Source organism: Pogona vitticeps, chromosome 2 (assembly GCF_051106095.1).
Source record: "Pogona vitticeps strain Pit_001003342236 chromosome 2, PviZW2.1, whole genome shotgun sequence".
NCBI classification, from domain to species: Eukaryota; Metazoa; Chordata; class Lepidosauria; order Squamata; family Agamidae; genus Pogona; species Pogona vitticeps.
The window spans coordinates 89,350,629-89,366,757 of record NC_135784.1 but is presented as its reverse complement, the minus strand read 5'-3'; the positions used below and the strand labels follow the sequence as shown (position 1 = coordinate 89,366,757).

The 16,129-nt window shown below is 42.3% G+C and overlaps 1 protein-coding gene across 1 annotated transcript in view; it reads right to left on the bottom strand.

The window, feature by feature from the left end:
- Positions 1-14,630, bottom strand: part of ADAM19 (ADAM metallopeptidase domain 19) — a 75,118-nt gene extending 60,488 nt beyond the window's left edge. Inside the window, exons 1-3 of the mRNA XM_072989985.2 lie at positions 13,907-14,630; positions 10,680-10,765; positions 3,313-3,383 (exon numbers count right to left, since the gene is read on the bottom strand). Of these exons, the coding sequence (XP_072846086.2) occupies positions 3,313-3,383; positions 10,680-10,765; positions 13,907-14,051 (302 nt within the window). The 5' untranslated portion in view covers positions 14,052-14,630. The remainder of the gene's footprint in view (positions 1-3,312; positions 3,384-10,679; positions 10,766-13,906) is intronic.
- Positions 14,631-16,129: the final 1,499 nt, after the last annotated feature.

Here is a 16,129-nt window from a genome sequence, read left to right as displayed (position 1 = left end):
ATCTACTATGAAGAAATCCATATGGTATGCATTTCTAGCTCCCAAATCAATGTTCTTTTAGATCAGTGTTTCCCAACCTGGGGGCCGTGACCCTCAAGGGAGTCACAGTTTTCTGGGGGTAGGGGAGTCACGTTTTGCCATATATAGCCCTTGTTAAATAATTTATTCCTTGACCTTTTAGAGTAGGATATTAAAGGTAGTGTGCATGTGTATGTATGAGTAACAAGCCTTTCGGGGGAGAAAGAAGCCTCTGATTTCTCAGAATTGATGACTTTGTCCAATTAAAAATGCCATTTTATGCAAACATGGTTGTGGTGGATCACAGGTTAATCGGCTATTATAAAATGGGGTCACAACTCAAATAAGGTTAGGAACCACTGTTATAGATTAAATGGGATGCCTCTAAAAGCATAGAAATTTGTGTCCTTACCCTATAGGGCATAATTATAATCATAGAATCATAGAAAAGTGAAGTTGGAAGGGGCCTACAAGGCCATCAAGTCCAACCCCCTGCTCAATGCAGAAATACACAATCAAAGCATATCTGCCAGTTGATTATGTAAGTTTTTCTTGAATGCCTCCAGTGTTGGAGCATTCACCAACTCCCGAGGTAACTGGTTCCACTGTCGTACTGCTCTAACAGTTAGGAAGTTTTTCCTGATATTCAGCCTAAATCTGGCTTCCTTTAACTTGAGCCCGTTGTTGTGTGCCCTGCCCTCTGGGACAATCGAGAACAAATTCTGTGGTTCTCTTCTTTTGTTTACAAACATGTTGAAATCAAGCACTTCCTATGCTTGTTCCAGCAAACCCTGAAACTTTCTGTGCAATACTGTACTTCCTCCTAGGAAATGTGTGTCCCTCTAGCTACTGTTACAGAGGCATAGGTAGATTGCTACAATAACTGTGAATTTAACAAAAGTAAGTACAAGGGTGAAGGCAACTTTCTTATGTATCTCACACAATTACCAGTCCTGTTCATTTTCTCTTGCTTTCTGATAGAAAAGTAGAACGGCTGTGAAAGCTGGCTTGGATGAATACGGGCCTCTCTCAGGAAGTCAACACAATATACGTGTTCTGCTTTGTTCAGAGCAGGGCTTGGATGAAAATAGCACAGCCCCGTTCCCAGGAGGCACCTGGATGTGATGTCATCATGCTCAGAGTTAATCTAGGGCTAATGTTTTGCTCCGAGAATCGGGCTTCTGCCAATTGATAACATCATTAATAGGCTTACCTTCCACTGCAGTTCTGGACCATTAAAAAGGCTGCTGGAAATTTAAGAGCAAATGGGCAGAGGTCATGTTTACAGTGGGATACAGAACCAACGTAACACTGGGGAGCAGATTCAAGACTTTTCTGAGTAAAAGGCTTTGTTTTGTCAGTGACATCTGACCTGACTTTATAACAGGGGTATTCTGAATGCATTTAACATTACTTCACCACTTCCAAAATATGATGATGCATAAATGTCTTTTACTAAAGCAGGGACAACAGTTGGATTCCCTTCAGCTCTCTCTCGGTATTTCTCTTATATTTAGTTCTAGATGCAAAAACTAATTGTAGTCAATTTTTCACTTTGCATCTGTCTTCACAAAATATCTTTCAACCTCCCAAAAAATGTTACCATATTTCTTAGAATGTTGCACAATTAAAAAAAAAACTGGTAGAAAGCACCATTTGCATTATTTAACAGGTTTTCCTACATTCCTAAGAGGCTCTGCAGGAGATTGATTCAGGTGTTATTGTGCAGACATCTTTTCAATCAAGCCAAACAAACAGATCATCTTTGCTGGTACAAAAGAATAAACAAGCTTGTGGCACATGTCTTAATCAGAAACTCCTTGTTTGGAAGACAGGTCCCAAAATACTCTGGTCAGCAGGATCAGGGCCGTGCTGGCTGGGGAATTCTGTGAACTATTGTAGGCCACATGGAGACCACAGGCCACATGTTTCTTACCCATGTATTAAATATAATTATGCACCATCAATTTGATTCCTAGTTACGGCAAACCTTCCCAGGGTATTCTAGGTATATACTCAGAAGTGGTTTACCAATCCCTCCTTCCACTGGAACTCTGCAGATTGCCCAAGGCTACGTAGGTGACAGGGCATGTAACCCATCAATACTCTGGTTGACCTCAGTTGGACCCTCTCCTGGTAGGCACAGTTTGAACTTCTGGTCTCTGGCTCTTTAGCCAGATGTTCTCTGGCACTGACAGAAACAGGAAAAGAGTTTCTCTTACAGTTACGTAAGTACAGAGCAAATGACAGCATTAGCCTTAAGATATGGCTTCTGTTAAACCAATTCATAGTTACACAGTAGTGGATAGAGTGATGGGCTAGGATTTAGGAGACCTGTATTTGACTTCCTGTTTAGCCATGGAAAATTATGCGAGGGGTGGCATTAGGAAAATCACTCAAATATCTTTCCATGAAAGCCCTACTAGGGTCACTAGACATCAGATGCAACTTGATGGTACATAACACATACTTACAGTATTAGCTCATTTGCCATAGGTAACCCAGCAGGACAACATTTGTAGTCCGTCCTCCTTGCCTTCTACAATAATGCTGTAAATGGGAATTTCAATGTCTTGCTCATTAGAGCAGAGAGACATTGTTGCAAGGAACAGCAGAATGCAACTCAAAACATTGCTGTCTTTCCTTTAACTTCTTGGAAGCAAGATATACATCACACCATAGCTTGACGCAATAAAGCTGGATAGCACCTCATACTTTCACCTACACGGGGAAGAACTTTGAAAGAAAGGAAAAAAGGAATGCTGAACCCTTCCAATGTTGCTTGAATCCCCTCCTTCCAGCTTTTTTTACCTCTGCTGGCAAGCACAGAAGCACAGTAGAGAAATAAGATTTAGGAGGAAAAGAAGCTGCTAGTGGCTCAAATGTTATATACAGAGCAGGTTGGAGTCTGTTCCATAGTAACAAGCAGGTGCATGTACGTAGTACGAGAGGTGGACAATGTGTAGCCTTCAAGATATTGTCAGCCTGCAGATCCCACCGTTCTTTGATAGCTAGTGCTGAAGGGAACTGCAGCTCATCAATATCCAGAGGACTGCATCGTTGCTCAATGAGATTCTCTAATCACATACTTTATACATATTCATCTGAACATTCATTCCTCCATGATCATGGAAGGAATCTGGAGCAACCATCTGTGATATGTACTACAGTGGTCTGCAATGCAAACAATAGAAACTGTCATATAACTCTTTGCCAAACAGATTAACAGAATTATGTATTTAAATATCTGTATACCCTTTCTTATCATACAAGATTTCAGAATGAATTACTTACTCATTTTTCGTAATATCCAAGATAAAGTTTCTTCCTTCAGCTGATATACCAACTTCAGCTCTGGGTGGATGCTGCGTGTAATATAAAATTTACCGGTTACACACACAAACATTGGACACACTTGGATGGTCATGCCATAGTTTAATAAACTGAAATATGAATGAGCCTTGTTGGCATGAGTACCTCACTTTGACTTATTCCTTTCCAGGGTGGATTTGATTTAAATAATGATTTAGATTGGATTTAAATCACAAATTAAAATTTGAAAAATCATTTTTAATTATTTAAATTAAAAATGATTTATTAAAATTGTGATTTAAATCAATCTGATTTTAAACCATCATTGATTGTTATCCACCCTGTTCCTTTCCAGCAGCAGGGAGCAGACCAAAAGGCTTCCACTAACCAAAAAAACTGGTTAAGAATCAAGTTCAAAATAAGTCAGCTGCAAACCATGGATTCATATTCTGTCTCATTCCAAACATGTTCATGATGGTTTCTGAGTTCAGATGCAGCAAGAAGCTATAGTTAGTAGACGACTTCCTTGGAAGGCCAGCCCCATGGCATTTTGGTGCCTCAGAAAGAAGAACAAATGGCAACCAGCCCAAGTCAAGAATGAATTTTGTCCAAAGCTCCTCAAATTGCTTTCGTCTAAGAGACAGAAAATCTCCCAAACACTTCTCCTCACCTCTAGATGTAAAAATACAAGAATACATTGACCAACTAACAACTTCTCCCCGGGAATGACATCTAAAATCTGATGGCTGGGGTGCTGCCTCAACTCATCTAACATAACAAATAAATCAGCCACATTTCCTGGTTTGTTTGTTCCTGCCACAAAGGGTAAAGGGAAGTAGTTGTGAGTATGCTAACAAGGTTTGTTCATGGCAGAGTTTATTAGACAGATATATGAACATCTAAACTTGTTTCCTAAGTGGTGGTCTTACCAGCACAAGGCAATAAACATAACATTTTGTAGATTGCACTGGTTTGTAATCTTTTGTCTGCACAGAACCTTCTGCCCTATGCTACGCATGTTTCCTTAGACACTACTCCAGTATAGCTCAGTTCCCTCTTGCAAAAATATACATTGTTTTGCAGGTTTACTGGTTCACAGCACGCTTCCAGATAATGTATAGCTCTGGTTTTCAAATGGCATTGCATGTATCACTGCTGGGATCCAGAAGTAACCTAGATGAGACACATAAGTCTTACTACAAGTTCATGCTTCCTCAGTCTCCTGTGTGCTGTGCCATGCCATCTTAACAATTTAAAACTACCAATGGAATGATTAGCTGGCTGGATAGCTCAGTGAGTTAAGTTTCTGGCTGTAGTGCTAGAGGTTGTGAGTTCAATTCCCCACTGGGCATCCTAGAAGATCCAGCTTGTGTGGCCTTGGGCAAGCTGCACTGCACCAGAATGCCCCCAGAACAGTAAACTACTTCTGAGTGCTCTCTACCTAGAGAACTCTGAAAAGGTTCACTGTAAGTCAGATTTGACTTGGTGGCACATCATCATCATTGGGGTTTTTTTTACTTCTTTATCTTTACTTGTAAGTATACTGCCACGAAAAATGAGTAAGTATACAGTGTTTGTATCCATAAAGGTAAAGGTAAAGGTTCCCCTTGACAATTTTTGTCCAGTCGTGTTCGACTCTAGGGGGCGGTGCTCATCCCCGTTTCCAAGCCATAGAGCCAGTGTTTGTCTGAAGACAATCTTCCGTGGTCACATGGCCAGTGCGACTTAGACACGGAACGCTGTTACCTTCCCACCGAGGTGGTCCCTATTGATCTACTTGCATTTGCATGCTTTCGAACCGCTAGGTTGGCGGGAGCTGGGACAAGCGACGGGAGCTCACTCCGTCACGTGGATTCGATCTTACGACTGCTTGGTCTTCTGACCCTGCAGCACAGGCTTCTGTGGTTTAGCCCGCAGCGCCACCACGTCCATAAAACACAGCATAAATGATAAATATAATACTCAGAATATCTGTAAACACCTAAACATTGTCCTTGAATTACTGTGCTTTTCTTCCTAGCACGGAGTGATCCATACACAGGACCTCAATATAAACTGAAAGAAGCAATAGGAAACACAAAGCAGAATAAAATAAAGCATCCAGAATGATACCCCTTTGAGAAGCCATGGAGGACACTAGAATCCCACACTTTGTACGTGGATGACTTATCTGGTCAATAACTTGTCTTACAATATGCAAATATATGGACACATTGTGGTTACCTAAAACATGTTCTGAACAAGAATAAGAGTTGTCTCACTACAGCAACGGACATTGCCTCAGAAAGGGAAGTTGGCAAATCAATTTTTTAATAGTGTTCCAATTAGTCATCAGCTTATTACTGGCAACAGTTAGCTAATGGACTCATTTAGTGGAAGTCAACATATATAGGCAAGTAACAAGTCATCTTCTCCTTCCTTTGCATATCCTTATTGTTGCAAATATATATTAGACATACAATTTACTATTAATGAAAAAAATTAAATGATTAATTTTAGTTCCTGCTGATTTTTTAAAAGGAAAAATAGTGAAATCTTAGTTCCTAGGAAGCTAAAAATTGCACCAAGATTACACATGAGGTCCCATCCTTAATGTGGTGAACAAACATGTCCCATCTTATAGAGCAGTAGGTCTCCAGATGTTCTAGGACAAATTCCCAGAAGCCTTCACAACTAGCTATGCCAGCCAGGATTTCTGGTAGTTGTAGTCCAAGAATACCCAAGGACCACTATTCTAGAGGATCTCCTAATGTCTGGCTACACTACTTCATTGATGTCCTTGTCTTTTAGATGGCTGTGGTAATATATATGTGGAATATCACTCTCAGATCTACAGCACTTCTTTTCTTCTCTGCTGTAATATTGAGACTTCCTCTCACAGTTTTGATCATTCATTGCTTTTCTGAGAAATTGGGGTTCACAAGAATACAATGATTGAGTCAGCTGGAGCCCAGCCACCAAAGAAGCAGTTTTCCCTTCAGTGCAGACTTGAAAAATGAACCCTCATCTCACTCACCCACCCATTATGGCCAAAACATAAAATACCATGAATCATGAAGGAAAAAATTCTATTTGAATTCTGAGGTTATATTTTCTTCATTTCTGAAACTGTACCATGGTCCACTCTGTGGTTTTCCTGCTCTTCCCTAACTCCCAACGCTTTTTACTATTTTTGTTTAATATCAATATTCAGCCTGAAAAAAGAAAGCATTTGGTTGGCTTGTCATGTGTTACCTGAAACAAAAATATCAAAGGCCTTGTTGGTTTCAAAATACTTGAAGTTTCACTGGTTTCCTTCAGCTGCTATTGCTTCTCTCTGTTTATTCTTCTTACCCTTCTGGCTGCTGGATTTGAATTTATAACCAGACATGACAGGACAGTATTTTTGTTTGTACTGTATAACATTTACACACATATTCTGGACTTGTAACTCTGTCGTTCAAGCTCCACAGTCCAGCAGATCAATGTTCCTGATTATTATGGCGCTTTACCTCTCCTATCAGCTGTTTCTCCTCATTGTATAGGCAACAAGGAATTCAGGAACTGACAGTTCTTGAAAAAGCTTTTTTTATCCAAGAACGCCTGACTCTGTCACTCTCAAATCACAAGTGGTTTTATGCATGCATTCTGCTTGTTCTAGAGAAGCTCAGGCAAGCCTTCCACATGACTCCATAAAATATCACAGGACTATATAACTTCATGCATGTTCTACAATTTAACTTCATTAACACACACACCTGGGCTGAAGGTTCTGATATACCTCGTGAGCCCAGGCAGCAGGTCTGGATGAGCAGCACCCACTCAATAAAGGAAACCACACATGAATGTCAATTGAGATGGATAGAAAAAGGGCCACAACTTTATCAGTTACAGCAGCATAGCTGCATAAGGAAATAGTATCCAGTCATTGGATGACTTGCCTGACAGCCAATGCTGGGAAGCCAAGGATTGCAAACCAAGTTGGACATTTCCCTGGAACAAGAGAGCTAAGAGGACCATCTGCAATCTTTTATGAAGCGGGGGAGTCTGACCTCCCTGAGCTGGGCATGCCACCACTGCTCTTCATGTTGTGATTCTGCCAAGAAGGAACCTCTGTCCTGGGACAGGGGGCCATCTGCCCCCTCCCTCATGCCTCGGATCAATCCCTCCTACATGCAGAGTCTCAAAGATACAGATATAAACCCAGCAAAGTTTGACGGAAAAAGGAGAAATGAGATGCAATAGTAAGTGTATGAACAGTACCCTTCCTCCAAGATGACCATGTAAGCTGGGTGCCTCCCTGCTTGCTCTCCTGTCAAGATGATAATGATTAACATGGAATTTTAAAGCTCCTCGTGTCCCTTGGAGTTGAGCTGGACTCACTTTTAATTGAGAAGACTTCCCAGCAGAGAACTGATATCCTGCAAAGTTGGACATTTAGCTACCCAAGCTTCACACCCATCTGGTGCTTCTGCCACAGAAACACAGACTAACAACTGAATTACCTCCTCTGACTATGCTGCTGAACACTTGTGGCATTTCTTTTCCTGCAGGAAATAACTGTGTAGGGGATTGAGAAACTCTCTGTATTGGCCTCAGGCCTGTAGCAGATGGAAGGCTAACAGTGCTATTGCCTACATCTAACATCTAGTCAGACAATCAGATTCCTGTGAATACACAAACAGCCACTGTACCACAACCAGGTGGGGAGGCCTTACTAAAAGCTGGGTTTCATGCCAAGACAGCTGGCAAACACTTCTGGAAGCGCAGCTGCAGTTATTCCAGCTGTTGCAACCTCAAAATTGAGTTCATGGCAACATTTCTTGATGGATAAGCGGCCAAGAAGAGGGTGTGGATCCTCAAGTAGAGGAAATGGTGTGAAGTGCTCCTAGTTCTGGCTAAACGGCTTACTCCAGAAGTGGGGAATCTTTTGCACTCCAGATATTTCAGACTGCAGCTCCGACAGTCCTTTAACATTGACCACAGTAGCAAGGGATTCTGGGAACTGAAGTCCAAAACATCTGGAATACCAAAAAAAAAAAAAAACCCTACTTCTGGCTACACAATGATTTCAATCCCATTTCAGCTAGGGATAAACTAGATGGTTTGATGAAAATCAAACATGCTCAAACTGAGATTTAATGAGAAATGAGAGATGAGAGCAGCTAAGTGAAGCCCTATTGCATTATGAATACTGTATAAGGATACCACCATCTCCTTCCCATAGGCTCTATATATTTTTTCCTTTTAACTTATTTTCCAAAAACAAGCATAAATAACATCTCCCCTCTCAAACTCTGCCATAGCCAGTCTGAAGAAGAGTCTTGCTGAACATGAAATCTACCTACTCAAAAAAATTTGATGGTCTAATAGAAAAGTTTCTGCATCTTGAACAAGGCCATAAAGCTCTTTTTCTTTTTAGGTTGACTTAATTTCCATAGGCTCCACATATATATAAAGTGGTCCCACCCACCCACCCACCCATCCATCCATCCATCCAATTCGAGAGTGACAATCCCTTCCACACTGAAGACAAATCCAATCTGTCCCCTGTCCAGCTCCCTGGCTTTGCTGCTTTTGTGATTTCCTCTTTGCCTCGGCTTGCTGGGCAAGGGTCGCTTCAAATTGGGAGAGGCCGCGATGCAGTGCCTACCTCCAGGCTGAACGCTCAGATGTCAGGGTTTCTCATCTGTTGAGGTCTATTCCTAAGGCCTTGTATGTATGTATGTATGTATGTATGTATGTATGTATGTATGTATGTATGTATGTATGTATGTATGTATGTATGTATGTATGTATGTATGTATGTATGTATGTATGTATGTATGTATGTATGTATTACACCTGGGAGCTATCATTGTGTTGTTTTCTCATAGGACTGCAGGTAAATTTTAGAGGTACCAAAAAGTAAGTCACATAAGGGATGCTTACAGTCTAATATACAAAATAGCAATTCTTTTTTTAAAAAGTACTTTTGCATATGCAGAATAAATATGTAAGTTTGGGCCCACCTGTGTCACAGCGTAAATATGACAATTCGCTTAAAGTAGCAGGAGAGATATTTGAACAAATATGAGAAACAATTCTTAATGGCTTTAAATCTCCTGAAAGATGCCCACTTTGAAGAGCCACAGAAAATTTTCACACATTATTTTGATTCAGCTTGCATCAGCAAACCAGCAACTAATTATTCCTGCCAATGATCAGATCAAGAGGATAACAGTTCTCTCAAAGGCATTTTGTGTAGGCATCCTTCAGTCTCGAGAGATTATGGTAACGTGCTCTGAATAGAGGTCTTGGAACAGTGTCTAGTGCGGCTGAGAAGGCCAATTTGAGAGTGACAATCCTTTCCACACTGAAGACAAATACAATATGTCCCCTGTCCAGCTCCCTGATTTTGCTGGTGTTGGGTCTGGCTCTTTGCCTTGGCCTGCTGTACAAGTATCTCTAAAAATTGGGAGAGGCCATACTGCACCGCCTGCCTCCAGGCTGAAAGCTCAGATGTCAACATTTCCCATCTGTTGAGGTCTATTTCTAAGGCCTTCAGATCCTGCTTGCAGATATCCTTGTATTGCAGCTGTGGTCTCCCTCTGGGGCGATTTCCCTGCACTAATTCTCCATACGGGGGATCTTTTGGAACCCAGCCATCAGCCATTCTCATGACATGCCCAAGCCAATGTAGACGTTGCTGTTTCAGTAGTGCATACATGCTAAAAATTCCAGCTCATTCTAGGTCTACTCTATTTTGAACTTTGTTGTGCCAGGTGATACAAAAAATGCATTGGAGACAACGCATATGGAAGGTGTTCAGCTTCCTCTCCTGCCATGCAGAAAGGGTCCATGACTCACTACACTACAAGAGTGTACTCAGGATACAGGCTCTATATACCTGAATCTTGGTATGTGTCATCAGCTTCTTAGTAAACCATACTCTCTTTGTGAGTCTAGAGTGAATGAGTAGCTGCTTTGCCAATGTGTTTATCCAGCTTGACATCTAGAGAGAGAATGTCAGAGGTTGTTGAGCCAAGGTACACGAAATCATGAACAACCTCCAGTTCTTGTGTAGAGATGGTAATAGAGGGAAGTGAGTCCATACCCTGGCCCATGACTTGTTTTTTCTTCAGGCTGATTGTTAATCCAAAATCTTGGCAGGCCTTATTAAAACTTCATAAGTTGTTGGAGCTCTTCAGCAGAATGGGCAACAGCAGCTGCATCTTCAGTGAAGAGGAAGTCTCACATGTATTTCAGCTAGACTTTGGTCTTCACTCTCAGTCTAGACAGATTAAAGAGTTTTCCATCTGATCTAGTCCACAGATAGATACCTCCAGGAAGCATATACCTTTTCCCATCACTAAGGTGAAGCCACCTACCTTATTATTGCCAGAACTTCCATCTGCTTTCCATTGAGGTATTATGATTTCATGGTGTATCTGGGAGTGGCTTCCCTCCTTGATCCCTGGGAAAACATAAGCAAACTATTCAAAGTCCCAATACAAACTCAGGAAAGGTCATCAGAGAACCTCTGACCCTTTTAAGTCATCCATCTCTTTCGGTTCCCTGGAGATGTCTCATTGCCAATCAGTAGCATCCTTCACATCAGCTGTCCCCAAACAGGCAGTCTTTCAGATGTTTTCTGTTAAAATTCTCAGTGGTCTCAACCGTTGGTCATGTTGGCAGGGACTGAGCAGGTCTGGCATTGCACAGAAATCCTGACAGGAGCTGGCGATGGAACATGCAATCAACATGCACATTGCAGGCTCCCTGGGTGTAACACCTGGAGCACTTCCACAGGTGTACTTCGAACAGGATTTCTGCCAATGCATAATTCCAAAAGCACACACCTGTGCCATTCAAAATTAAAAGCGACCCAGGAGTTCTGTCATGTTTGCTGGTGAAAATGTGTGATAACATGAAAGGTATAATGACAGTGCAGATTCCTCTGAAAGAAACCCAAAACCTGAGTCAGGAACTCTTGTTTCCCACAAACAAACCACCAAGGCCGCTCCCTGCAGACTCTGCTGCTATTCTTAACCAGGGTATTCACCAGGATTTTGAAGACAGAAGGAATACTTTTAGAACTTGGGGACTGCTTTCCCAAAGCTATGCAAATTGTTCAATCTTATGGTAAGTGTGGCAATGCCCTACAAAAATCCAATGTGGCATTCTTAATAGGGACAGCTGTTTCTTTGTTTGTTTCCCTTGTTCAAAGATTTATTTCTGTCCCACCATCCCGAAGCAATTTGTATGTCAAGATTTGAACATTTGTGTATATAGGGTGTTGAAATAATTAAGGCAGAGTGTAGAGAAAAGTAGCCCTGAAATGAAAAGTTATTTTGAATTCAAAGTTTGAACAAGAGTTTACTAAAATCATTGCAAAACAATTAGCCAACACTTCATTTAAGCAAGGTAACATTCCTGACAGTTAAACAAGTTGTATAAATGATAACAAGGCATAATCTAAAGATGCAGGAGTTGCACTTTCTATAGTTACAATACTCTGGTTTTCCAGGACTTTAGCTTTCTAGTATTCTACTGCTCCGATGCTCTATGTTATAAGGCGTTTATTCCTTCAGGCTTTGCAAGATAAGAATGTTTATCATCAGAATGGCAGCTTGCCAGATTTTGAGTTACAAATTTTTAGAATTACAGAAAGTGCAGAGACAATAGAATCTACGAGTAGTAATTGTTTTTTCTTTGTTGCATCATACCCCCTATAATGTACAGGTCCTAGATAAGAGATTGTTTACTGTTTGAAGGGAAAGATAAGCAACTGAAATAATTATAAATATAGGGAGGCAGGACACACATATACATTCAACACAGGACAACAACACAACTTTTCTGATTTTTCCCTAGAGGTCTATAAAGTTTTGTAGAAGATGTTCAGGGGTCTGACACCCTGACCTGGCATGTGAAAGTTCAATGGTGTCTCTAGCATGAAGAATGTAATGATGTTGTGGTTGATTTACATTACACCTATTAAATTCCCAGTGGTGACAATTTACTCCAACTCTGTGCAGCCTTCTAAATGTCATGAAATAGAATCTTAACAATGAAACATGCATCTGCGCACACACACACATATACATGAGGGAAGTGTACCCTCTGTTGTATGTGCACTGCATGCATTTCAATACATGTACAGAAAGATCTGCCTCACCAAAATCTTTGCATCCTACTATGACAATTTTTCTAGATATAGCCCTAGTGCCAGCTATAATAAATTTAGGATTACAGTAGAGGGTAAGTGTTGCAGGATCATTGTCACAGAGCAGAGGTCAAAGCAGAAGTGCCCGAGAGCAGATTCTTCCAGATGAACAACGTAACATCCAAAAAACCAAACCAACTAACAAACTCTCCCAAAAAAGAAAAAAGGGGGGAAAGAGAGGGGGGACCTTTAATACTGGCTTTGAGGACGCACATTGTACAGCACTGTATATTCTGAGTTCTACAGTATGCCAAGAAATTTGAATCATGGACTTCAACACAGGCAACTACAACAAAGGCAGCAGCATTTGAAATACAGATTTGTTGCAGAATCAAGTTTCTTGCAGTGAGAGGGTGGTACTTGAAGAAGAACAAAAAGGAATGAAGAAAGACCAGGGCATGATAAAAACATGTGAAGTATAGAAAGCTGGAATATATAATGAGAATCAAAAAGTATAGACTGTTACAGCTGCCCTTTCAATGTAAAATTCATGGGAAAGAAAATAAAGGAAAATGAAGAGTTGATTGGCTGAAGAACAGGGGAGACTAGATTGGATCCCTACTAGATATTTATAATAGTAACATTCCACCCTTCCTCCAAGACAGCATTCAGTTATGCTTCCTCCTCATTATATTATCACAACACCTTTGTAAGGTAGGTCTAACTAAGAGGTCAAAGGTGATCAAACTAGTTTAACAGGTGAATGGGAATTCGACCTCAGTCCCCCACACTTTAATCTCTACCACCTTCCTGATTCCCCACCACCACCACCACCTTCTGTCTCTCATACTCTGTCACTATGACAGATAAAAGGCTGGGGCCCTATGATTAACCTACAATGGTAGGCTTCTTCATTCAGCCCAACTGCGAAGCTTCACCTCTAATTACAGATCTCTCAAATATCCCTGTTGCTTCTGCTGACACAGGATTTGGTGTGTTTTAAGAGGAGAGCAAAAATCTCCATTTCTGTCTTTGTAACACCCTCCCAACTACTTGTTGAACATCCTTTCATAAACAACTGTGTTGTTCTCAATGAAAGCTTCTTGGCTAGCAGAATAAACATCAACAAAGAAAAGAGACAAGCAACTTTCATACCCCTCCCATTACACACTTGCCATTGTTGTGCACAATCTGACGTATATGCAAAAACAAAAAGCAATCCTATAACTATTTTTTTTACCATAGGCTTCCAATTAAATCATTTATTTCACGCAAGCTCTCTTTTAACGACAGAGAAACACTCTGTTCAAATGCTCACAATATTATAGGTCCATTATAGCCTTGATGACGGCTCATGCATTATTCCTACTCATTATTCCTGCTTCCTCATGGGGAAAAAAATGTACGCCCCTTGTTTACTGCTGCTCTGCCTAAGAAGACAAGGATTACCTGTCCATCCTGACTCCTCAGCTGGAACCTGCCTCAGCCAAAGCAAGACAATGGATGCAGAAAGAGCCAAGCATCTGGCGCCGGGCAGGATGCTTCCCATATTCTGCTGGAGAAAAGAGATGCTTGAGAGAGATGCAGCTTTCATCCTTTCTCATGACCCAGAGGATTGCTGCTGCAGAAGCGTCTGCATTTAGCCTGATGGCAGGAAAAAAAACACCTGGGCTTCTGCAAGGATGTGTGTGTGTGGCTTTTTTAAAAGCTACTTTCATTCATGAGTCTCCCTAGACAAGCCTTCAAGACCCGCCTATTACGGAAGTCATCCTTCCAAGACAGATGTGCACTGGTGACGTAGCAGCAGGAGCAAAGGCAGGATCGCTCCGACCATCCTCTGGCCAGGTCCCTTTAAGAAAAGACAGCAGCGGGGCATCCCGCGGGTCTCCATTAAAGCCCATCTTCAACCGTAGAAAAGCTCCTTTTTTTATTCTCCAAACAAACCGTCGTGCGGGTCGCGCTGCAGCTCCTATAATTTCCATCCTCTCTGACCCCCTTCGGATCCTGAACCCCGATGGTGCGCCCCCCTAACTTTTCGAGGGCTTGGGTGGTTGGTTTGGAAAGATGCAAACATCAGCGAAGGGGATCTGCCCCTTAACAGAGGTTACGCCCGGTCTGCCGCTTTCCTCGGCCCCGAACGCGCCTCCAGCCGCTCAGCCGGATCCCGTTTCTCATTTGCCGGAGCGCCTCAGGAAGCATGACAGGAGACGCCGGCGGTTGATCCGGCTCCCTCGGCGGCGGGTCTCCGGTGGTTTAGACTCCGTCGGAAAGCATTTCCGACTCCCAAACAAGTGAACGGAACAACACCCAGAACCCCTCCCCCTGCCACTGAAAAAAAGGGATGAAAGCTGGTGGGTGGGTGGCCAATGTATGTGGATTTGGGCTTTTTTTTTTTTTTTTTTTTTGAAAGACCGGTAGTACTTAGACTTAACCGCGCTCCCGGGCTCTTTGATTCCAGCGGTTTCTCCTCTTCTCTGCCTGGCTCCAGATGTTAGATCTCGTGCTTGTCGCAAAAAGCCAGGCAGGTCCCGCAAGACTGCGCTCTCCCTCTTCCTGCCAGCATCCATAAAATGCTTCTGTGTCACCCCAGATGCCACTGATACGAGACTTTAGGTTTCGCTGGTCTTAAAAACGTAACGGTAAAGGTTCCCCTTGACATTTAGTCCAGTCGTGTGCGACTCTAGGGGGCGGTGCTCATCCTCGTTTCCAAGCCTTAGAGTCAGCGCTTGTCCAAAGACAGTTTCCGTGGTCACATGGCCAGCTCGACTAGACAGGGAAAACTGTTACCTTCCCTCCGTGGTGGTCCCTATTTATCTACTTGTATTTGCATGCTTTCGAACCGCTAGGTTGGCGGGAGCTGGGACAAGCCACGGGAGCTCACTCCATCGCGTGGATTCGATCTTATGACTACTTGGTCTTCTGACCCTGCAGCACACAAAGGCTTCTGCGGTCTAACTTGCAGCGCCACCACGTGCCCTTCGCTGGTCTTAGGGCGCCCCCTTTAGACGGCCATGTGCATGGCTTCATCTGGGAAGCGCAGGATATGATTAGACTGAACAGTTAGGAGCCTTTGATGCCACCTTTAATTGTCATGGCTCCATCCTAAGGAATCCTGGGATTTGTGGTTTCATTGACTTTAAAATGCTCAGTGGGGTGCATTAGAGAGCTCCAGCAGACAATTCAGAGCCCCTCTGCCAAATTACACATTCCAGGATTCTTTAGGATGGGGGCCCTGCACAGCTGTAATTAGCTGTTTCAGGTCCTAGAACAAGGGGTACTGTCTCCCATCCACTCCAGATTCAGGCACAGGTGTGAGCCCCTGCAGAAGTTCATTATGGCTAAGGCTTCTGGGATTTCATGTCCACAATATCTGGTGGGACAGTTTTCCCATCTCTGTTTTACTGGCTACTGTGCAACCTCATGTTGTGAAATCATAGGCATCCTTCAGTCTCGAGAGTGACTGTTGTGAAATAGCTGCTGGAAAACTGTCTTGACTCAGATCTTAATTTTACTGTTTTCAGTGGCATTTATTCCTTGCAGGCTTTGACAATTAACAGTGAGCATAGTGCTACAAACAACATAGGAACCTGAGCAATAGAAAAGTGAGGGTTCTGGAATAGTTATGAAGTTACCCTCTATGAAGGTTACCCGGTGTGGCTCCTCCAGTGGTAA